Source organism: Agelaius tricolor, unplaced genomic scaffold (genome assembly GCF_023055355.1).
Source record: "Agelaius tricolor isolate 1412-34295 unplaced genomic scaffold, bAgeTri1.0.p SCAF_17, whole genome shotgun sequence".
NCBI lineage: Eukaryota > Metazoa > Chordata > Aves > Passeriformes > Icteridae > Agelaius > Agelaius tricolor.
Window position 1 is genome coordinate 19,240,873 of NW_027269277.1, and position 23,784 is coordinate 19,264,656.

The window sequence follows — 23,784 nt, forward strand, 5'->3', positions numbered from 1 at the left end:
CCGCCCCGCCCCGCCCCCGCCCCGCCCCCGTCCCCGTCCCCGCCCCCGCCCCCGTCCCCGTCCCCGTCCCCGTCCCTGTCCCTGCCCTGCCCCTGCCCCTGCCCCTGCCCCTGCCCCTGCCCCGCCCCTGCCCTCCCATCGCTCGCACCCAACCTCGGACCCCCGTCACTGTTCAGCCCCACCCTCGGTCCCCCAGCAGAGACTGCCCATCACTGACCCCCCATTGCTGCTGACCCTCCATCACTGACCCTCCATCACTGACCCTTCATCACTGACCCATCACTGACCTCCATCACTGATCCCCCCATCTTTGACCGTCCCTGGCCTCTCCAGAAGAGACCCCCACCAGTGATGCCCCCTCCTTGTCCCCCTACGGAGCCCGCCCTGTGTCCCAGTGTCCCAGCGGCACCCCCGTGTCCCCGTGCCGGGGTCACCAGAGGGCGGCAGAGGCCCGGGCAGGAGCCTCCCGGAGCTCCGTTACCGCGCCGCTGCCTCAAAAGCCGCTGGTTTCTCCTCCGGGTCTGGAAACGTGGCCGGTTCCTGCTGGGAGACCACCCAGAGGAGCACGAAGCCCTGGAGTGATCACAGATCCATGGAATTTTGGGGGTTGGAAAAACTCTCCAAGATCCCAGGACTGCCGAGGCCATCACTAGCCCATGTCCCACGTGCCACATCGCAAGGGCTGTTTAACCCCTCCGGGGATGGGCACTCCACCACTGCCCTGGGCACCACTGCCAGGGCTGGGCAGCCCTTTCCATGAAGGAATTTTCTCAATACCCAACCTAAACCTCCCTTGGCACAATTTGAGGCGTTTCCTTTTGTCCTGCCAGTTGTTACCTGGGAGAAGCAATCCCCACCTGGCTCCACCCTCCCCCCAGAGAAAGGTCTCTCCTGAGCCTCCTTTTCTGCGGGCTGAGCCCCCCCCAGCTCCCTCAGCCGGCGCTGAGCTGCTCCAGGGGGGAGGAACACAGACCCCATCCCCATTTCCTGCCCATTGTTTTCCATGCTCAGGAGCACTGCCAGAAGGAAGAACAAATCCCCCTGGCTGGATGGAGCCCAGCCCCATCCCAGCAAGGCAGGGACAGCCCCAGGCTGGTCCCAGCCTGCCGGGAAGGCACTCTGTTGAGGGAAACAGGAAGCTCTGAAATAGCAGAAGCTGGAAACACGTGGCCAGGGGGAGCTGGCCAGTGTCCCCCCAGCTCCCTGCACAGGCCCTTGGTATCATTCCAGGATGAACCCACTGCCCTCTGCCTGTACTGCTACGGCAGATCCTCGTCTCCCACCCACCTGAGGCCAGCAGAACCCAGCCCAAAGCACTGGGTGCTCCAGGAGCCATCCCTGAATGCTCTGGGCCATCCTGGATCCAGCACCCCACTTGGAGAGGGCATCCAGGGGAGAGGTGCTGCTTTCCCTGCTGCTTCCCTGGCTGGGACAAACCAGGGCAATCCCCAGAGAGGACAAAACCAGCTCCTGGTGCAGCCCCTACTGCAAGCGCCAGGCCAGAGCTGCTGTCCCAGAGGGATCGGAGGGGTCTGAGCTGACACACCAAGAGCAGGCAGGGAGGAGGGAAGGAGGGATGATCCAGAGCATGCACAGCTGCAGGGATGAGCAGCAGGATGCTTCATCCCCCTGGCCTCTGCACAGTGGGGCTGCCAGCAATGCCCACCTAGCACCGGCTATCCAGGGCTGACAGCTGGAATGCAGCTGGAGCCAGCAGACAGCCAGGTATAATGGCTTCAAACAGACAGAGGGCAGACAGAATATTGACAAGAAATCCTTCCCTGTGAGGGTAGGGAGGCCCTGGCACAGGGTGCCCAGAGCAGCTGTGGCTGCCCCTGGATCCCCTGGCAGTGTCCAAGGCCAGGCTGGACATTGGGATTTGGAGCAACATGGGACAAGGGGTGAAGGTGGGAAGGTGTCCCTTCCCAGGGCAGGGGGTGGGAACTGGATCTTTAAGTTCTTTCCCAACCCAAACTAGTCTTGGATTCTATGAACATATCCCAAAGAAAGTAAATATCACAGCCAAATGAGAAAAGAGCTGAACTTTACAATCTGAAATATTCAGCTTTACAAGCTGAACTTTACAATCTAAACATTCCCCACAGCGGTTGGACAGGCAGGACATGAGAGGGACAGGTGGGACACAGCAGTGAAGGAGTCTGGCTGGGCACTGTGCTCCCAAAACAAGAAGAATTGCATGGGAACAAGCAGATATTCCAGGTCCAAAGATCGCTGCTGGAGCAAGCTGCTGGCCTCTGGGCACAGAAACCGGGGATTATGGTGAGGAAGGTATTTACAGGCTCAGCCCCTGCCTGAATGGAGGCTTGGAGCCAGGGAACGGTGACACAGGGCTGGATTCTCCTGGTGCTGGATTAGCTGGTTCAGTTCTGAGGTTAACGCCGCTAAACCAGCAGGGAGCCCGGCCCGGTGCAGGCCCGACCCCGCTATTCCTGAGCTCACCCCGAGCCGGCTCAGGCTCGCACCCGTCACACCCAGGGCTCTGTCTGGGATGGGAACGGTGCTGGTGGCCTTAGGGCAGCTCCTGGCGGAGCAGAGGGTGGCCGGAGGAAGGTCAGGGACAGGATGACTTCTCCTTGCCCCATGCCGTGCCCCAGCCGTGCTCCAGCGGAGCAAAGCTCCAGCGGCCACCGGCTCATCCCTGCCCCTCCCGGGGGACAGGCCGGCCAGGGGAGCAGAACAATCCCGGGAAGTGACCAGACGGGGGGGACACGAGGGGACAGGATACCGTGCTGGCCACCGCCACCGGCATTGTCTCTTTGGATAGCTGCGGGATGAGGTCAGAGGCTGAGCAGGGAACAGGGCCGGAGGAAACAACACCAGCCCCTGCTGACAGCGCCCGCATGCTCTGAAGCTCACCAGGCACTGCGGGGAGGCTCTCTCCTTCCATCCCTGGGGGCTGGGGTCCCTGGGAGGGGGAACTCTCCTGTCCCCTGGGCAGCTGGAGGTCACATGGAGGCTGCCCAGGGACACCAGGAGTCGATGAAGTCCCAGCACTGCAGAGGATCCTCCCAGCACTGAGGTGAAGCAGCAACCCCTGGCAAACCCAAAAGGGCCCAAATTCTCCCTGTCCTTCAAATGGGGAAAAATCCCTCCATGCTCCAAAGGCTGGAGCCCCTCTGCTCTGGAGCCACGCTGGGAGAGATGGGACTGCTCACTTGGAGAAAAGGAAGTTCCAGGGAGAGCTCAGAGCCCCTTTCAGAGCCCAAAGGGGCTCCAAGAGAGCTGGAGAGGGACTGGGGACAAGAACAAAGAGGGAGAGGACAATAGGGAATGGCTTCCCTCTGCCAGAGGGCAGGGATGGATGGGATATTGGGGAGGAATTGTTCCCTGGCAGGGTGGGCAGGCCCTGGCACAGGTGCCCAGAGCAGCTGTGGCTGCCCCTGGATCCCTGGCAGTGCCCAAGGCCAGGTTGGACATTGGGGCTTGGAGCAGCCTGGGACAGTGGAAGGCGTCCCTGCCATGGCAGGGGGTGGAACAAGACAGGCTTTAAATTCCGTTTTAATCACTACTGTTCTGGGATTCCAGAAAAATATGTGAGGGGGCTTTACAGGACAGAAAGCCTGCAACATCCCCGGGGTTAGCCTGTCTCCCAAAATAGTTACAGCTTCTTCCACTGTCACAGCCAGACCATCTGAGCAGCTGGGGACTTCCCCTCCCCAGAGAGCGGAGGTTCCTCTCCAAATTGCAGAGTGGCAACAACTTCTTTAGGGGAACTCTGCCGACTCTTTCTGTCCCCTCAGTGGCTGGGGAGATCCTTCCAGGTGGGAGCAGCTTCACTGAGGAACGTCACACCTGGCCAGGGTGAGGAGCTTCTCCAGCTCCATCAGCCCCCTGGTCTGTGCATGGCGGTCCTGCCTTGAGGGACGCATCCCTCCATCCTTTTTCCCTGGGGGTTTGAGAGTGGGGGAAAGCAGGGGGATACAGGCAGCACCTGCCCTGAGGTGGTCCTTTCAGTGGTGCCCTCCATGCAGTACAGGAAGGAGGTGACTGGCTGACAGCCAGGGCCACCTCCACAAAGCTGTCACCTCCATGTCCCAGCAGGTCCATCTGGGTCCCCAGGAAGGCAGGAGATCTGCTCCAAGCCAGAGCTGCATCCCCCAGCCCAGAAAAGGGGCTCACTGGGGACCGTGGGAGAAAGAGTGTGGGACACACACCTGCCTGCTCTGCCGGCAACACCCCCGTGGGCTGCAGGGGAGCCACAGGGAGCTGGGCTTGGGGGTGCCAGGCTTGGGGGAGCCAGGCCTGTGGGAGCTGAGCTTGGGGGAGCTGGGCTTGGGGGAGTCGGGCTTGTGGGAGCTGAGCTTGGGGGAGCTGGGCTTGGGGGAGCTGGGCCTGTGGGAGCAGCTGCGGGCCCGTGCAGCCGCCTCACTGGGGTTACCACTTCCCGCTGCTGCTGCTTCTGAGCAAACCCCTGGGGGCCCTTGGGTTCTGCAGCAGGGAGCAGTGACAGCCTCGCTGGTGGCCCTGTGCAGCAGCACAGCCCCACTCCAGCCTGGCCAAGGCTGCCTTGGATGCTTTTCCTGCTGTGGGGAGCAGGACCCTGGGGAGGAACTGCCTGTATTGCAGGACGTGCGTGTTCGCTCTGATTGATTTTGCAGCACCTCCAGGGCACGTGCAGGGCCACAGAGCCTCCAGCCCAGGAACCCTCTGACCCACACACATTCCTACACACCAGACCCTCCCTCATGGACCCCCCAGCCCCTCAGGCTTGTATCCCCATGAGTGTGGGAGCAAGGTCAGGGTTCCTGCTGGGCTGCACAACAGCCCTTGGACAACTGCTCCTCCATGGGTTGGTGGATGTCACAACCTCCATCTCAGAGCCACTCTGGTGTGTCCCCAAGCTCTTGCTGGGGTTCTCAGGAAAGAAAATCCACCCCTTGTCCCTGCAGAAGAGCTCCTGTGCCCAAAGGGGGTTCTGTACATTGCTTCAGCAAGGTGCAGAAGCCACAGAATCATGGGATCATTTAAGTGGGAAAAGCCTTCCAAGACCATCAAGTCCAACTGTTCCCCCAGCACAGCAAAAGCCACCATTAATCAATCCATGTCCCCAAATGCCACATCCATATGTTTTTTGAATATTTCCAGGGGTGGGGGGGTTCCACCACTGCCCTGGGCAGCCCAGCACAGAGGTTTAGGATGATCTGCTGTCAGCACAGGCTGGGCAGGACAGGGCTGGCATTAGGGTCTCTGTCACCCCATGCACAGAACTGGCACTGTGGAGTGCCCAGTGTCACCCCCTGGGCCCCCAGCCCCCACCTGAGCAGATGCTGAGGTCTGTGTCACTGGGGCAGGAGAGGCTCCTGTGCTGATGGGACAGTTCAGCCATGGGACAGAGGCAGCTCCCACCTACACATCCCGAACCCAAGGGGCTGGACGAGCCAGTGGTGACACCCCAACCTGCTCCTGGCAACCCCCACAACAAACAAACCCCCAGAGCGTCACCAGCGCTGTGCTGTGGCTGTGGGGGTTATCGACCTCAGCAGATTTGGGGCTGGAAAATATTTATTTCTGTAGCTTGGCAACATTTGTCACTGCTGTGGGGGTGGAAGGCGGCGAATGGGACCTGGGGATAGTGACAGCCCGAGCATTGATGTCATCATTGCTGACCATCAGGACCGTGCTGGCTGGGAGGGGTTAAAGCCCCTTCCTGCACAGGCTGGGGAGGAGCTGGTGCAGCCCGGGGGCAGAACAGGACCACGGGGGGGACAGACACCAGAGTCAGAGCAAGACAGCGCAAAATGCTGACTGCAGTGACTCAGAGGGGAAAAACGCCCTCAGTGACACAGGGGTTGCTGCCATCACCACAGTGGGACAGTCCCCACACCACCCTGGCTCCAGTGATGGGGGCTGTGTGTCCCCACAGAAGGTCACAGGCTGAGTGTCACAGGCATCTCTGGGTGTCACCACCTTGGCACACACTCACTCCCATCCCCTGGCTGCCCCTTGGGGTCCATTTGGGACAGACATCAGTGGTCACATTACACAACTGCCCAGAGCGTCCCCTTGCTGGCCCTGCCCAGGGGCTGCCACCCTCCTGCTGGAGCAGCACTACCAGGCTGGGATCTGTGTGTGCTCAGAGCCTCCTCAGCAGCACTGAGTGCTGGGGCTGGCAGAGGGGGTGTCTGACATCCTCCTGCTCAGCACCCACGCACCAGGGATGAGGGCACAAACTGAAACTGCCCATTTCCTGCTCAGACAAGCTGCAGCAGAGCCACATGTGACCCTGCTCCACATGAGAAAGGGGGACCAGCCACAGGTTCCTCTTCTGTCATCCTGGTGGCACCTCCCAGGATGGGAAACTCCAGGGGGAAAGACTGGAGGGGAATCTCAGGGGGATCCATCATCCCATCCACGGCCAAACCTCACTCAAAGCTCAGCTTGGCACAGGGCTGCAAACCCACATCCCTGGGCCTTGTTCCTGGGCTGCTGACAGGGGCAAGATCCAGGGGAAGTGGCACCAGAGCCCCTCCCTTTGGAAGCAGGAGCCCCAGAGCAGGGCCCTCCATGCCAGAGGGATGACAGGCATTGTCCATCTCCCTGGGCAGGGGAGGAAGGCACAGACTCTGTGCCCTCTGCCACCCCACACTGTCCGTGTGCCATGGGCAAGCAGGACAAGGGATTCCTGATATTCCTCTTTAGCCAGGCATGTACTGCTGAACTTGCTTCCCTGAGGTTTCCCCCTTCTCCAATGCCAGTCCCACCAGCTGGCAGCCCAAGGCATCCCTGCTCCCACCCCTGCCAATGGGAAAAAGATGGACACAGACAGGCAGAGGTTTAAAATCCTGTTCACAGAACCATATGTACAGCACAAAACATATTTTTTACAGTATTTACAGCAGCAGCTGAGGCAAAGGCACTTGGGGGGCAGAGAGGGACCCAATTTGGGGCTCCCCATGCAAAGCAAATGTCAGCAGTGACAGATGCCACCAAGGAACCAGGCTTCCCAGCCTGGAGGGGACACTGAGGTCACGCTGATGTCCTGCAAGCTGATCTTCCCCAAAATTACTCTGGGGGTTTCAGCAGCAGCCCAGCTCCCCCCCAGAGCCCTTGGAGCCACCAGACCCCACGCAGGGCAGGGCCAGGTCCCACCCAGGGCTGTCCTCTGGCAGGGCCTTGTCACCATCGTCCTGCGGCCGGATCCATCCCCACTGCCCGTCCCTGTCCCCAGAGCCATCCCCACCCAGCCAGGGGTGCAGAGGCAGCATCAGGGAGACTCAGGGCTGGGGCTGCTCTTCTCCAGACTCCACAGCACAGCTCACATCTCTGCAGGATGACACAGAATATGGTAACAGTCTGCAGGGTTAGAGAAGAAATCTGGGGCAGGGGGTCAGCTCTGGTCCCCTCCCTCCCTCCCAGCATGGCTGGGGCCTGCAAAGAAACACTTCCCACCAGCCACCTCATTTTGCACACCAGGGATGAGAACAGATAGCAGAACTGTGTGCTGTTGTCTGCGTGGGAGGAAATGTTTTTTAACCAGGTTCTCTCTGTCTCCAGCGTGTCACGCTGTGGGAGGAAATGGCCTCTGCCTCGGTTTCCCCAGCACAGCAGCCATTGGGGACCAGCCAAACTCTCCAGAGCTGCTGGGTACAGCAGCCAAACTCTCCAGAGATGCCAGAGATGCCCAGCACAGCATCACCGCCTCTCACAGGGACACTCCCAGGCTCTTACCAGGAGGGAAACATCTGGAGAAGGAGAGCATGATCAACAGGCTCCCTGCCACCACACAGACCCACTCTCCTCCTTCCTGATGGGGTAGGTTAGGGTACACCACAAGGGAAGATCCCTTCTTTCCTCCTGCTCACCTTCCCCCCCAGGTAAAGAGCAGCCTCTGAGCAGCAGCTGGAGGGAGGCTGCAGGCAGAGGAGCACAGGCCCTCTGTGCATCTTCCCAAAGACATCAGCAGCTCTGCAGACTGTGCTGTTGGGCTTCACTGCCAGGACTAACCCAGCCTTCATGTCCCCAGTCCCCACCCCCAGGCACCAGCACTGCACCTCATCTGAGGAAACTGAGGCGCTGGCCAGGCTGTGCCGAGTCAGGGGCAGGGGAGGAACCCCAGCCCAGGTGTCCCATCCCGTGGGAAGTGCCGGGACCAAGGCTGGGCATGTACCTTCCAAGGCTTTATCCAGGTCTGCAATGAACTCCTCCAGCTCCTGCGTGTCTCCAAGCTTTGCTAGTGGGGAAAAACACGGTCAGGTCTCCCCATTCCCCTCTCACTGGGGAGAGGAGAGACCCCAACCCCTTGTTCCTAGCACAGCTGCTCCAGCTGTGTTTGTCCCAGCCAGTCCAGCCTCAACTGGGAAAATCCCAATCCAACTTCTGCCCCTTCTAGGCTCCTGCCAGGACACAAGGGCTCATTCCCACTCCGTAGGGCCCCATTGGCACCCCCCTATCCAGGGCTGGCAGTCATTGCCAAGCCCAGCTGAGCACAGAGAAGCCCTGCAAACCCCTTTGGGTGGGGCCAGGCTCACCTTTAGTGGGATAAGTGTCAGCTGGGCTGTTGAGGTGCTCCTCACTGGAGTTGAGGCTGCTTCCTGGGGACGTGCTGGCACCTGCAGAGACAGAGCATCAGTCACTGGCCTGGGCACAGGCACTTGATGAACATTTTGCAGGAACACGGCCCGATCATGCCCATGGCACAGGGTGGCACACTCTTGGAGACCCCATCTGCTCCTCCCCTGCTTCTAGGAATGCTTGGAAAAATGGAACTGAGTTTCCTTTTCAGGTCAAAGACCACCAGAGGTTGCCTGGGCACAGTTACAAGGACGGGGTTATTACAGAGAACTAGGTTATCCCCAGCCCCTCAGGGTCCTGCAGCAGCCTGCCTGGCATAAGGAGTCCTGGCAGATGTTGACAGGTCCTGGGCCAGTATCCAGTGGCCATCCCCCCATTGCTCACCCAGACCACCAGGGCTGAGTCAGGCAGCATCAGCAGGAAGATGTGCTCCATGGAGGAACCACAGAACTCCCACCCTGGCAGATGCCATCCTCCCCAAGGCTCCTCACCCCCAGCCCAGACTCACTCTCCAGCTCATCGATGCCACTGTCATACACACTCTGTCCCGCTTTCCTCTTCAGCTCCTCCAGGTGCTGCTGGTACTGACTTGCAGGGCCCCGGTCAAAGTCCTCCATGACCTCGTCGAACTCCCTCAGCAGCTCACTGAGCTCCTCAGCCATCGCTGGGGGCAACATGGGGGTGTTGGGGTACCCACCTGGCAGGCAGGGCCAGCAAGAGCCTCTCGGGAGCAGCCCAGGCTGGGGACGGGGCAGAGCCAGGCTCCAGGTCCTGCGGCCAGTGCAGGCAATGCCAGCACTGCTCCGAGCACACCCGGCTCCTCGGACAGCTCAGCCTTCCCTCCAGCTCATCCCACAGCTGGGCTGCGGCCAGCCCAGTAAGAGCTGGTCCTACGCAGGCTTGACAGAATCCCAGAAGGGTTTGAGCAGGAAGGGAGTACAAAGCCCATCCCATCCCAGCACTGCCATGGGCAGGGACACCTTCCACTGTCCCAGGGTGCCCCAAGCCCCGATGTCCAGCCTGGCCTTGGGCACTGCCAGGGATCCAGGGGCAGCCACAGCTGCTCCGGCCAGGCTGGGGCACACGGAGGAGCGCACAATCCTCGGCCGGGGCAGTCCGGGACCCCCGGCTCCATCCCGCTCCCGGGGGTGCCCGGAGGCTGCGGGGGGACGCAGGAGCGGAGCCCCTCGCGGGTTCCGAGGGGGCGGCATCCCCCGGTTCGGTTCGGTTCGGCACTCACCGGCTGCTCGGCTCCCTGCGCTCCGGTCCCAGCGGCAGCAGCGCCTCCCGCTCCGCTCCCGCCGCTTTTGGCCCCGCACCGGGGGCTGGGCGGGGGCTCCGGGAGGCTCCGCCCCCAAACGGCAGCGCGGGACGGGGGGAGTCCCGGGGTCACCCCCCCAAACACCCCCGATCAAAAACCCCCGAACAAACACCCCCGAACGCCCCCGCCCGGTCTCGCTCCCTCAACACGGGGGTCGGGCTCAACTCCCGGGGAACAAGGGACAGACGGCCTCAAGCTGTGCCAGGGAGGCTCAGGTTGGATATTAGAGAAAATTCCTTCATGGACGGGGCTGTCCGGCCTGGCAGAGCTGCCCAGGGCAGTGGTGGAGTGCCCGTCCCTGGAGGGATTTCAAAGCCGTGTGGATGTGGCACTTGGGGACATGGGTCGGGGTGGCCTTGGCAGTGCTGGGGGATGGTTAGACTTGGTGCTCTTGCAGGGCTTTTCCAACCTCAGCGGTTCCACAGTTCTCTCCCACAGGTTTCCCAGAGAGCTGTGAAGCCCAGAGCTCTGTGTTTGGTCCCTGCCATGGATCCTGGTCGGCAGCGTGAGGGAGACACAGGGATTTAAAAAAGAGGAGCTCGGGCTCTGCTTTCCTTGCTGTTGACTCTAAAGCCACCCATGGATCCGAGCAGCCAGTCCCACTCCTGCAGATTCTTCCTGTTGTACCCTCATACAAGCCCTAGGCCTGGCTCTGCCCCACCAGTCTGAGGGACTCAAGGGGGCTTTGGTGGGGCTGGAACTAAAAACCAGCCAGAACCTCCCAACAGCAGCAACTGCCCCCAAAAACAGCAACTTCTGCCCTAAACAGCAATGACACCCCCAAACAGTGATCAGCCCCAAAACAGTGACCAGCTCCTGAGAGCCACCACCCCCCCAAAGCAGACTCCCCCAAACATTCACCACTGCCCCAAAAGCAACCACCCCCCCTCAAGAAGAGACCCCCAACAGCAGCAGCCCCTCCTGTGCCAGCACTGGGGATCAGGAAGGATCAAGGCAGAACCTTCCTTGTCATTTCTGAGATGACCCCCAAGGCTTGCAGGGGCAAAGAGCCCCTGAGAACAGAACCTGGAGCAAAAGCCAGCCAGCCCCTCCAGAGCGGGTCCAGAGCAACACCAAGGCTCCATGATGAGATGTGCAGCTGGCTGGGGAGGGGGTTTATTTCATTTCGTGAGGCTGGAATGGAGCAGCTCCGGGCCAGCCCCGGGCGCTCCGGCAGAGTCTCGGTGCAGCCGCACGGGGGCCGGGCCAGGTCGGTGCCGGGCTGCCCTCAAGCGGAGTTTGCAGCAATATCGCATCAACGCTGCCAGGGATAAACACCCTACGGCGACTTGGATGGCTCTGCAGCAGCCAGAGAAAGCTGGTGCTTCCCCCCATTGAGCTCCCCGTGTCCCCCTGCCCCCGTTATGGTGCTGGGAAAGTGAAATCCAGCAGGACTTTTCCTGCAAAGAGCTGCCTCCTGTGTCAGCATCCCTGTTCCATCCTAGGATCATGGAATCACAGAATGGCTTGGGTGGGAAGGGACCTTAAAGTCCATCCCACTCCACCCCCTGCCATGGGCAAGGACACCTTTCACTATCCCAGGCTGCTCCAAGCCACATCCAACCTGGCCTTGGACACTTCCAGGGATCCAGGGGCAGCCACAGCTGCTCTGGGCAACCTGTGCCAGTGTTTTACCACCCTAGGAAGGAATTTGAAAGGCTGGGGGTTGCTCTTGCAGCAGGTACAATCCCACCCAGAGCAGTGGCTGGATACAATGTTGATTTCACAGCTGACATTCAAGTGTTCCTGGAACCTTCCACAGCCTCATGGTGTCCCAAATTTATCTGCTCCTCCAGACACAACAGCTCTGCTGCTCTCTGGAGCTTATCAGCTCCCAGGGGGTCTCACCAGCTATCTCACAGCACAGGCTCCTCTGGGAAATGCTTCCCCACCCATCCCAACTGTTCTGATCTGCAGGGAAGGGACCTTTGCAAAATAAGAGCCCAGCCCTGAGTAGGGCACCTGAGAAGGTCTGGGTGTCTTCAGACCATGACTGGGTGCAGGCTGTGATAGAATATGGAATACTGTTTACAGAAGTACTGTTTTGTCCCCAGAAGTGCCCTGCTGTGGCTGCCCCATCCCTGGAAAAGTTCAAGGCCAGAAGGCCAGGCTGGATGGGGCTTGGAGCAGCCTGGTGCAGTGGAAGGTGTCCCTGCCTGAACCAGAGCCTCACCACCCTCAGGAAGAATTTCTCTGAATATCCCAGGAATATCCCAATTTCTCTCTCTGGCAGTGGGAAGCCATTCTCCTTGTCCTGTCCCTCCAGGCCCTTACAAAAGCATTTGGATACATGGATAAGGTCCCTCTGAGCCATCTCTTCTCCAGGCTGAGCAGTCCCAGCTTCCTCAGCCTGTCCTCCCAAGAGTGCCCACAGGTGTAGGGATGGCAAGCCATTCCTGAGGTGCTGTGAGGAGGAGGTGGCAGGGGAGGGCTGTGCTGAGGATGTGGCAGTGGTTGGTCCCACAGGGAGGTGTCAGCCTGGCAGGTGACCCCCGAGTACAGCTCTGCCCCCAGGGCACAGGCACAGGGGCTGCCCCCAAAGTGAGGCAAGGGCTGGGTTTTGTGGGAAAAGCTGCCTGGTTTTGTCCAGAGAGCCTGGGCAGGGCTAGATGCCAACATGCAGGTTTAGGAAGGAGACGCTGCTGTAGAGCTCTGAGCAGACTGAGCCTCGCTCCAGGCTGTGTGTCCAGCCAGACAGCGTGGACGGAGCCAGCTCCTCCCCGCGATCCTCACGCTCTGGGCTCCTAAGGAAGCAAAAAAGAGAGAGATGCTGTTAGCAAATGCTTCTACTGCCTACTGCACTCCCAAATGGACTCAAGCAGTGATCCCAAAGACTGCCATCTCCAGACAGTCCCAAAAGGAATGTGAACACAAACCAGAAGCTGTAGCATGGATCACAGAATCCCAGGTTTGGGTTGGAAGGAACTTTGAAGAGCATCTAGTCCATGGGCACAGATACCTTCCACTAGATGGGGTTGCTCCAAGCCCCATCCAAATTGGTATGGAAGTGGCCTGTGGTCCAGGAAAACCCTTCCCACAGGACAATTCATGTTTACTGAAGAGTCACCAGGTCTACTGAAGGCTCTTGAGCATCCTCTGCTTCCCAGGATCCCCTGTTTTCAACCATTCCCTACTTCCAACCCCAGGGAGCAAACCCCCTCCTTCATTATGTGCCATGGTGGACCCAGCTCATGGGATGTGAGGTCCTTTCAGCCACCACCTTTAACCTTAGGGAAGGCCACGAGCTCTAGTTCTGAGCCTCAGTGGGAATGTCCCAACTTGTACCCAAAATGTGGATGTATGGACAGAGCTGGTAGCCCCACACAGACACCCGGGGCAGGCAAAGACTGCAGTGAAACACGGACACCAAGGACAGAGGAGGTTTGGAGAAGGCTGGTGGTGGAGCAGGAATCAGCGTGTGACACTGAGAGGCAGGAGCAGGGGAAGGGCTGGGCAGGAGCTGTGTGGACACCAGAGAGAGAGCTCTGGAGAGAGCTGGTACAGGATGAGGAGCAAACAGGGAGAGCAGGGAGCTCTGAGGGATGGGAAGGATGGAGTGTGAAGGGCTTTAGCTGAGGAGCTGTGACCAGGGCGCTGTAGGAAGGAGCAGTCTGGAGGAAGATGAGCAGGGTGTGCTGCCACTTGTCCCTGTGCCCTGAGGAGCCCTCGGGCACTTACGGCACGTCAGGGAACTTCCTGCGCAGCAGGTACTCGATGACATCGGGGTCTGTCTGGAACAGCCTCCTCAGCACATCACACTGCATCTCTGGGGACACCTGGGGAGACACGGCCACACCACTCGTGGGGCCACTCTCGGCAGGAAGCTGAGCAGAGGCAGCCAAGGAAGGACCCCAGGACGTGGTCACAGACCCAGCACGTTGGTGTCACACCCCACACACCTCCCAGGGGCTGCAGGATCTCAGCTCCTGCTTTCCCTCCACTATCCCCAGTCCTCTGACTCCCTGCAGGCCACAAAAATTGCTATAAGGCTTTTTGGGGACCTGAAATGTCCCATTCAAATAGACCTGAGGGGATTCTTACTGCTGCCTGCGAGTGCCCTGTGGGATGGTGGAGAGAGGATGGAGCCAGAGCCTTCCCAGAGGATGGGCACAGACCAAGGGGTGCATCTCTGACAGGGACAAAATCCTTTCCCTGCTGCTCTTGGAAGAGTTGAGAGGGAAGGAGGGGCTGGAGGGGCTGCCCTGAGGAGCCCCACCATACCATGAACAGGGAGTGATGGTGCTCAATCAGCCTCTGGAGCACCAGGATTATGGCAGCACTGTCCTCAAAGTTCAGGGCACCAGCATCTTTCTCTCCAGGCTTCTCCTTCTGCAGGATGTTGGGACCAAAGACTGTAGCCAGGTTTGACACTGTCATTTTATTCCCAGGGATCTACAAGGAAGAACCAAAGAAACCTGTGGACTGTGGATGTAGTGGCATGGGATGTCCCAGGATGTCCTCACCCACCCCAGGGCAGGAACACAAGGGCGAGGTGAGGGTGAGATGTTGGTCTGGGTCCAGTTTGGTCCTCTCTGAGCTGGTGGCAGGGCCAGCACAAAGGGCTTGAGGTTCTGGAGCACACACTCATCCCATCCCCACCTTTTCCAACCACAATGATCCCAGGATTCCATGAAGGATTTGTTTTCTCCCCCAAGCTTGCAGCAGCCCCACTCAGTTGCAGCCACAGCAGCCCGAGCACCTTTCCAGGGCAGCCCCTCGGGAGCAGCAGCCTCACCTGACGGCCCTCGGGGTCCCAGGAGCTCTCGGCGTGCCGGGCCACCTTGGCCAGGAAGCGCAGGAGGCGCAGCAAGGTGTCACTGTGGCACGGGGGCAGCAGGAACAGCAGCAGCTGCAGCGTGTCCAGCTGGGCCCGCCCCTCCAGCGCTGGGGAGAGCAGTGTTAGTGAGGGTCCCAGCCCACCAGGCACTTCCAGCCCTCCTCCACATGCTTGGGAATGAGCTCTGGTGGGAGTCAGGCTGCTGTCCCACCCTTCCTCCCATGGGATGGAGAACCCAGCAAGAGCTGTGGTGTTGTTGGATATTGCACAGCCACACAGCCAAAGACTGTCACGGACCAGAGGGATGTTTAGAGTCCAATTCAAAAGAAATCAAACAAAACCCCCACCAAATCCACTGATTACAGTAACTGCATGTGGCAGTGCCAGGGAGCACAACACCCATCCCAGAAGCTTTGGAAAAGAAGGGTGGTGAGGAAGGATCCATTCCTGGCAGTGTCCAAAGTCAGGCTGGACAGGACTTGGAGCAACCTGACCAAGTGAGAGGTGCCCCCAACACAAATCCTCCTGCAGCTGTGCAGGCTCTGCCCCACAGGTACTCACTGGCTGTGCTGAGGAAGGCTCCATAGAGCTCTCTGGGAATCAGGGAATCAGGCATATCCCGGAGAAACTCTTTGAGCAGGGCAGCCACATCATGAACACTTTGATGCTCATCCAAGAAAACATCCAGCCCTCGGTCAAACTCCTCCCTCAGCTTGGAGATGGAAGAAATGGGAAGGATGAAAATCACAGTCTGTTCTAGTCTGTTTCAGACCTCTCCACACCAATGTCAGCTCTATCCATCCCCATCCACACGAGCCTCTATCCCCGACAAGGCACAGCCAGAGGATGCAGTGAATGCCTCCCTTTACCTGCTGGACTCTTTTCTTGGAGCTTCCAACACGGAAGATGCCAACAGTTTGGAGCCCTGGGGGACAGAGAGGTTAGTGCTGTGCATTCCCACTGCTCCCTGCCACCCTGGCTGCTCCTGGGAGCACCTCAGCACCGTGGTAGGGCTTCTCTTACATGGCTTTCCCTTCTCCAGGCAGTGAGGAAAAGGAAAGGCTGTGGAGCCATGAGATTTCCTTGGGTTGGCTGTGGGAAGGGAGGAGATCCTGTCCCTACAGTCACTGTAAGCAAGGGCTAGATGTGCAGCAGAGGTTGAGGCACCAGGAGATGGTCACTGACACACACAGTGACATTCCCTCCTCTGTAGCATTCCCCTCTGGTGCTGCATCCAACCCAGAGGACTCTCCACAGGAGGCTTTTTGGAAGATGCCCTGCCCCAGGACTCACAGAAGCATTCAGGTTGGGAATGACCTCCAAGACCATCGAGTCCAACCTTCGGGTGAATCCCACGGTGCCCATTAAACCTGGCCTTCCTCCCACCTTGGGGGTGGTCAGGCCAGGATGTCCTGGTGGCCACACACAGGGAGTTTTTCCAGCCCTTACCGTGCATCTCAAGGTGAGTGCAGCACCTGTCCACAATCCGTGGCACCTGCCAGGTGATGGGGTTCAGGCTCAGCTGCTTCTTCTTGCCACGGCTCCTGCGAGGGTCCAGCTCATGGGGGTGTGAGAGCTGCAGGGCCTCCAGCAGCTCAGAGGCATTGTCACTCAGGTCCGTGATGGAATCCACAGACATGGCCCCCTGTGATGGAGCAGAGGGCATTTGGAGGTGGCAGGAATGACCCCACAGATCTGTCACTGCCGTGACCTCACGGGTTTCTGGGAAAGGGCAGCATCCAGTGCCACCGCTGCTGTGGGCAGGGACACCTTCCACTGTCCCAGGCTGCTCCAAGCCCCAGTGTCCACCCTGATCTTGGACACTACCGGGGATCCAGGGGCACCCACAGCTTCTCTGGGCACCCTGTGCCAGGGCCTTCCCATCCGTATGGGGAAGAATTCCTTCCCAATATCCCATCCAACCCTGCCCTCTGGACCCTTAAATGTCCCCCTGGTAACCTCATCTCCATAAGAGCTTTGCTAGTGAGGGTCCTCCCACTCCTCACAGTCCATCTCTGAGAGCACTGGGGACATCACCATTTCCCTGAGGACAGACTGGGACTGGCCCAGCCTGGGACACAACCCACTCAGTCAGTAAGAAAAAATCCTGGAAAATCCCATTTATTGCCAAATTCAGATGCCCCCATCCCACAGCACCACCACAGCCCATTTTGGGGACCATACCCTCCGCTGGCTCCAGGAGCTCTTGTCCACAAGCACTGGGGAAAGCGGCTCCTCTGGGCAGCCCCCGTCGGGTGCCCGGATGCAGCTGGTGCCCATTCCCAGCCTCCTGTGCCTCTGGGCCCGGAACCTCGTCACCGTGGCCTCCACCTCCAGGCAGAGCCGCCGGCTCCTGCCCACGGCCTCCTGCAGCTGCCGGCAGGCGCGGTCGTTGGCGATGACCTGGGCGAGCGGCACCCCGAAGGTGTGGGGAGAGCAGTCTGGGGGAACAGGGCAGGGAGGGAATTGCAGTGAGGGAGCTGCAGGGATGAACCCCCGTGTCCTGCCCCCAGGAGCGCCTGGAGCGCGCGGTGCTGTCCCAGGGAGCCAGGCAATCCCCAAGGGAGCTGCTCCTCCTGGAGAGCAGGAAAGGTGTGGTGGGACCCTGGGTGCCAAAGAGCCAAGGTGGGGGGGGGGGGGGGGCACCCCTGGGGGGCTGGGGGGACAGGGAGGAGACACAGGGGCCTGCTCTGTGGGCTTGTTGGAGCCCGTCCCAGTTTTTCCAGGAGTTTCCTTCCTTTGACTGGCTACAGCCCCATGAAGATGCCATGGCATCTATGAAGCAACAACTTCATAAATCACCAAAAGATCCTTTCCAAATTCTAACTGTGAGAAATGGACTTGTAGAGAGTTCTCAGGGCCTAACAGAAGGCCAACACAGTGTACATCCATATGCAGACTTTGAGACAAGAAATGCTGACTTAGAAATACCATAGAATAAGACAGATATTGTTGAGAGAAAAATGGAGCTAGAAAAAAGTTTCAAAAGATGACCTTACAAATAAGACTAGATACTTTAGAGAAATAAAACTATGAAAAATGCATTATATCAGGACCCATGAGGGGTAGTTTTAGATGATTGGCTTTAAGACATCTACAGCATGGCGTGGCAAAAAGCTGATAGGCCAAGAAAGACTCATAGTGTATTGTAATTAGGAAATAGTTGGTTTCTGATTGTGATGGCATGAATTATAACATCTGTGCTGTCTCACCCTTCTCATGAGACTGAAAATGGAAAAAAAGATTTTAAAATGCCTCTCAGCTGCCCCATCTCAAGATCAAGAAGAGAGTATTGTCCAACAAACTGGTGCCCCGTGTGGGGAGCAGATAACTCAACTAAACTGTCTGACCTGCCAGAAAGCCCCAAGGTCATTTTTGTGAAGTGTTGCTGAGACAAGCATGAATCCTGGGATCATAACTCTTGCAAGAAGAGAGAAGTTGGATTTCTGCCCTCGTCGCTGGCTCGATCAGGACAGAGATCCAACAAGGACTTGCCTGTTGCTCAACATCAGGTAAGACTCAGGGAACATGTTAGGACACAAGATGTCCAATTTGCCTGGAGATATTTATAAAACCTTAAAGATCTGGTCAAATCTAATTCCTGTAACGTTTCAAAATCTGAGTTAAAGGACTTACTATTATGCATTCAGAAGCGGTTTCCAGCTGCGGATGAAGCTTCTGTGTTATCACTCCCTCTCCGGGAACATTTGGGATTGAAACTATACAATGCTTTTACTACAGACAGAGATCAAACAGCTACTAAGTTGCTACCAGCATGTTGTACAATGATTGATATGTTTAAGCATTGTACTAAGTAAAATACGAGGCATTAATTTCAGTAGTTTCCTTGAATGGGTTTTGTACTGATGTGGGGAAGCTCATTCCCACCTGGCTCTGCTCTAGGATTCTGTGTACCCCAGGGTTGTCACTGAGGTCCTTCAGAGGATGCTAAGATAGAACTGGAGGTAACAAGAGTGGGGCAAAATGGGCAGATAGACGCATTTATAGGTGTTCACCTTGAAAATGCTTTTCACATTGCACACATTCCACACACCTTTCCGTCCTTCCAGACTCCATCAAGCTCGTGCCATTCCAAGAACAGCAAAACAACTGTGATGAAGCATCCTACTGGATTCAGGCACCTCCCACCCCATCAAAAATCACCCATTCCCCCTGAGAGCAGGGACTAAAGCCCAGGTAAAAGTGAGGCTGCTCACCTTTCCTCTCCTTCGAGAAGCTCTCCAGCTTCTGCCGGATGGATTTAATGCCTTTGGAGCCATCTAGGAGGAGAAGAAAAGGGGAAGGTTCAGCACCAGCATCTTGGGGCTCAGCATAGGCTCCCTGTCCCTCTGCAGCCTCCAGCCAGGGGACACTGCAGTGACAGCCATGGCCCTGAGAAGATCCGGGAGTGTCCTGGGACACACAGTGGGCAGCAGCTGCCCAGGGACCAGCCCTGGAGATGGACATCCCTGCCCAGGGACCAGCCCTGGAGATGGACATCACTGCTTGGAGAACATTCCCAGAGATGGGCACCATCCTCTGTGGGTGAAGGGATGGAGGGACCCCATGGCTCTAGACGAGCAGTGAGACCCAGAAAGGCTTTGGGGAATGTTTTACAGAGCACAGACATAAAAAGTTGTACAAAACACCATCACAAATCCCATCCTGCTCTGTAGGAATCCCACCTCACACATCCAGCAGCAGTGAACTAAGAATTCACTCACTGCCCACCCTAAATCCTTCCAGGACACATCACCCTATTCTGGCTCGTACTCTTCATTCCTGAAGAATTCTCTTCCTAAGAACAGCTTATATCTACTTGTTTGGGTTATTTTGTAGGACTTAGAGGAAAGCTCTGACAGCTGGAATGAGGAACATGAGTAGAAGCCAGCATAAATTATCCAGCAGCACACTGACCAACCAGGAAGGAAATACTGGGGTCTGGGGCTTTTTTTGGCACTGCACTGGTCCCTAGAGGAGCTGCTGCTGCAGGGTGTCACTGCAAGAGGGATTACAACAGTCCAAAATAAAACAAAATAGAAAAGGAATCAGGATGTTTGTGGTCAAAGTCCTCCAGGGCTGCAGCCCTGGAGCAACTGGGAGTTCTGGGAAGGAGAGGGGAGCTGTGCTGGACTCTTCATGATGCCGTTTCATGGCATGAAATCTTTGGGATATTAAGGTGGGAAGCCAGACTTGGGTGCCACCTCAAGCAGTTGGTGCTCAGTGTGAGGGAAATGCCCCATCCCTGGGAGAGGATCCCAGAGACCTGGAGCCTCCATCCTGCCCTGGAGTGCCAGGACTGAAAGGAGGGCTGGAGACCCCCAGGCTCCCTCTGCACCCCCAGCCCCAGACCTGGTGAGCTGGTGGCATCCCCTGCCCTGCTGGGATGCCAAAATATGGCCCAGGGCACAGGAGGCACATCAAGTGGATAAGAAGTGGATTTGGGAAGGAGTCTGGGAACCACAACTCTCTGGGTTTGCTGGTGGGGGACAGAGTCAACCCCAGGAACCCTGACAGGGCCTCTGTGCTCAGTTCCTGTGGAGATCCTAAATTTATTCACCCTTTTATGTGCCAGTGAATTATCCACTCTCCCATAAGCCCCTTTCCAGCATCAGGACTTAGTGCTGGCCATGGATCCAAACAGCAAATCCCGTCCCACCCCAAGGGCACTCAGACAATCCCAGTGGAGACCTCGCCAAGTTGTCACATCTGGTTTGAGTTTGGGGGTTGGAGGGTCACATTCTCACACTGCTGCGGACACATAAACCCCTCCACAGGCTGATCAGGCCTTCAGGGCTCAGAATAAAGCAGGAATGAGAAATAGAATGGACCAAAATATGTCACAAATGTCTCTCCATAACCATCATCCTGGGTTGTGGTGCGGGGGTGAGCAGCATGAATGGCTCAGCCTCAGCCCCCCTTGGCAGGAGCCTCCTGTCCTGTCCTCTCCCATCCTGTCCCTCCTCTCCCCTCCTCTCCCCCTGTACCTCTGTCCAGACTGAGATGCCCCACGGGCAGCCTCTCCTGCAGCTGGAACAGCGCCAGCTCCTGCAGACTGGCCCTCTCCAGCTCGGACAGGCTCTGCAGGGCCACGGGCTGCATCCCAGGGCTGGGGCCTGGCACAGGAGGCGAGCCAAAGGTCCTCTGGAAAACACACCTGTGTGAAAGGAACACATGGCAGCGACACCTGCTTTAGGAGAGAAACTGCTGGGAGCACCCCAGGGAGTCTTTGCAGGAGACATTTGTCCCTCTGTCACCTCTCCAAAGAGCCAGTGGGGTTGCAGAGCCCCAGCCACATCATCTCACTTCAACCTTCCAAGCAAAGGCCTTGGAGGCATCAGGAGAGATATTTAGATTTGATATTGGGAAGGAATTGTTCCCTGTGAGGGAGGACCTGGCACAGGGTGCCCAGAAGAGCTGTGGTTGCTCTGTCCTTGGAAGTGTCCATGGCCAGGTTGGACAGGGCTTGGAGCAGCCTGCACTGGTGGAAAAGGTCTCTGCATGGAAGGAGATAAGCTTTAAGATCTCTCCCAAATTCTATCATTTATCTCTTTTAAATCACAAACAACTGCACATGACCAGAGGTGCCAAAGCCCTTTACCTCAGGCACAGGCTGGACCACAGACCATGGACACACCCTGGGCACCCCATCTCCTCTCCCAGAGCTTTGGGGAGCCCTCCCTGTTGTGTGCAGGCTCTGGGAGAGCCCACACAGGGACCTGGCTCCTCACCCCACACTGACCTGGCTGCCTCCAGCGGTGCCACCTCCTCCTGGTGCCACCACCCCAGCACCACCCGGCACCACCCGGTCCAAAGAGCAACAGCAGCCCCAGAGAGAAGAGAGGACTGAGGTCAGAGTACGGGCTCTGAAAAGAACCTCCCCAAAGAGGCTTAAGGCAAGAATGAAAAATAAATGCCTGGAAGTCTCAAAGGATGCAGTGAGACCCCCAGGAACGGGACAGGGCTCATGTGTCAGTCTCTGCCCCCCCTCTAGCCCCTGAGACTGGTTCCTTCTGGCCAGGTTTGAAATCTCAGTTTCTAAAGGTTAGAAATTAGAAATTTAGAAATTAGAATTTAGAAAATTACATAAATTAAAGAAGAAAACAAATATAAAGGAGTTGTTCAGAGTTCCCTGTAAGTGGACACTGAAAAGGGAATTCACCTACATCATAGAATCCCACACTGGTTTGGATTGGAAGAGACCTCAAAAACCACCTCATTCCAGCACTGCCATGGCAGGGACACCTTCCACTGTCCCAGGCTGCTCCAAGCCCCATCCAACCTGGCCTTGGGCACTTCCAGGGATCCAGGGGCAGCCACAGCTGCTCCGGGCATCCTGTGCCAGGGCCTGCCCACCCTAGGATGGAATTCCTTCCCAATATCCCATCTATCCCTGCCCTCTATCAAATTAAAGAGACACAATGCAGGGATTTTTATAACTTCCATGCTGCTCCCCTGGGATGGCATAGGGCAGGAAACTCCTTGGCTGTCACAGATGAGAGCATCTCCATATGCCAGGGACAGCTCCATGCCTCTGCTGCATCCAGAGGTCCCAGCAGGGCGGGAGCAGCTCTGCTGTGCATGGATGGATGGATGGATGGATGGATGGATGGATGGACATACCCCCAGAGAGACACACTATAGGGAGTTACCTTTGTGCAGGTGAAGCCCCACACTCCAGCAGAGCTCACGGCCACATCCCCAGCCTGAGCAGAGTCCTGGGGGATGCGGCCACCGTGGGGTGAGGAGGAGGAGGAATCCCAGTCAGAGAGGGAGCAGCAGAGGGAAGGCAGGAAGGAGAAGGCAGGAAGGAGAAGGCTGGACAAGCTGCTGCTTATCTGCCCACCCACAGGCGCCACTTGAGGAGCCCTGTGACATGCCACCATCACTGGTACTGCCAAAACTCATCCTCCAGGAGTTAACCCCAAACACCTGTCCTGCTTGTCAGCCCAGGTGTGGATTTATGTCCCTGGGAAGAGCTGAGATGGGGACCAGCACCTCCAAGCCAGAGGCACAGGAGCAGCGTGGGTGTCCCTGCAGGGGACAGGGATCAGTGATCCCTGTGAATCCCATGGGACAGGAGAGCTCACTCATCCTGGACGGGCACCAGGCTCCCCATAAGAAATGCTGGCCCACAGTGGGGGCAAAGGCAGAGCCCCACAAAAACCCTCCTTTGGAGGGGATGCCAGAGCAGGAATCTCACTAACTCAAAAACAAGACTGGTGCTTATTTCAGGAAATCTCATGGGGAAAGCTCAGTGCAGCTGCCCCCTCCATTCCCAAGGAGCAGCGGCTGCTCCTCCAGTCTCAGCTGCAGTTTCTCTCTTCCCAGCTGGAACAAAGGGCCCACGTTTACCTTGTCTGTGTCCTCTTGCAGCAGCACCAGCAGCTCCTGGATGTCCCAGCTCCTCCTTTGGGACAATGGCTTTCACAGCAGCATCTCCTCAAAGGCTCCAGGGGCCCTTCCAGCCCACAGACGGGAGGAGAAGTGGGGAAGTGATGGAAAGGAGCTGCCACAGCCAAGGGGAGGAGAGAGGGGATGAGAATGTGGATTTTCTGCCAAAGAAATGAGAGCCAGAAACAGCGTGTGGAGAGAGAGCAGGGCTGGATGGAAGGAACTGCTCTTCCCACGCTGGACACGGAGCCTTGGCAGGGATTGCTCATTGCTCAATCCCCTCCATCCTCAGCTTTTCCTGCTCCCATCCATGGGCAACCAGGACACCCCCAAAGCATCAGCTGTGCTGCCAGGTAAAACCTAAACTGGGAACGTGCAGCCTGGGCTGGTTGGGGAGGGCCAGTGGATGATTCCCACCTCAGCTCTCCATGCAGACCTTCCTGGTGCTCCACCATGGCATCTTCCCCGTGACAGTGTCTGACGGGGTCTGGCATAGGCTGGGCACATGGATGCTCTCCATATCCAGGGTCCCTGCAGAGCTCTGCTGTTGAGGAGCTCACAGACCTCATGGGGTGGATCTACAGCTCAGGTTGTTCCCAGAGGGTTACAGACCTTGGAGAGCCTCCCAAACCTCTACCAACACCCAAAATCAGCACTTCCTTGCCAATTAACACACTCCTTGCCTTGAGCCCTTTGGGGGCCACAGCCGGGCTCCTGGCCCATGATCATGGAATGGTTAGGGTTGGAAAAACAAAGAAAG

General features: G+C 57.7%; 2 protein-coding genes across 3 annotated transcripts; both read right to left on the reverse strand.

Annotated features, from left to right (window-relative positions):
* Window positions 1-6,790: 6,790 nt before the first annotated feature.
* LOC139597450 (regulator of cell cycle RGCC-like) lies at window positions 6,791-9,927 on the reverse strand. Its single transcript, XM_071442826.1, has 5 exons — window positions 9,773-9,927; window positions 9,041-9,196; window positions 8,490-8,570; window positions 8,129-8,191; window positions 6,791-7,284 (listed from the first exon to the last, which is right to left on the reverse strand). Exons 2-5 carry the CDS (start codon window positions 9,192-9,194, stop codon window positions 7,277-7,279), a joined length of 306 nt encoding a protein of 101 aa, XP_071298927.1. The 5' UTR covers window positions 9,195-9,196; window positions 9,773-9,927; the 3' UTR covers window positions 6,791-7,276.
* Window positions 9,928-10,940: 1,013 nt separating this feature from the next.
* On the reverse strand, window positions 10,941-23,706 carry ARHGAP36 (Rho GTPase activating protein 36). Of its 2 annotated transcripts, none has more exons than XM_071442830.1 (11): window positions 22,986-23,706; window positions 20,618-20,787; window positions 18,848-18,910; window positions 16,815-17,071; window positions 16,080-16,275; window positions 15,500-15,555; window positions 15,192-15,342; window positions 14,589-14,737; window positions 14,075-14,245; window positions 13,532-13,629; window positions 10,941-12,597 (listed from the first exon to the last, which is right to left on the reverse strand). In XM_071442830.1, exons 1-11 carry the CDS (start codon window positions 23,291-23,293, stop codon window positions 12,459-12,461), a joined length of 1,758 nt encoding a protein of 585 aa, XP_071298931.1. In that variant the 5' UTR covers window positions 23,294-23,706; the 3' UTR covers window positions 10,941-12,458. The 2 variants fall into 2 exon arrangements, with proteins under 2 accessions (XP_071298931.1, XP_071298932.1); XM_071442831.1 differs by lacking the exon at window positions 22,986-23,706 and adding an exon at window positions 22,283-22,396.
* Between the last annotated feature and the right edge of the window lie 78 nt (window positions 23,707-23,784).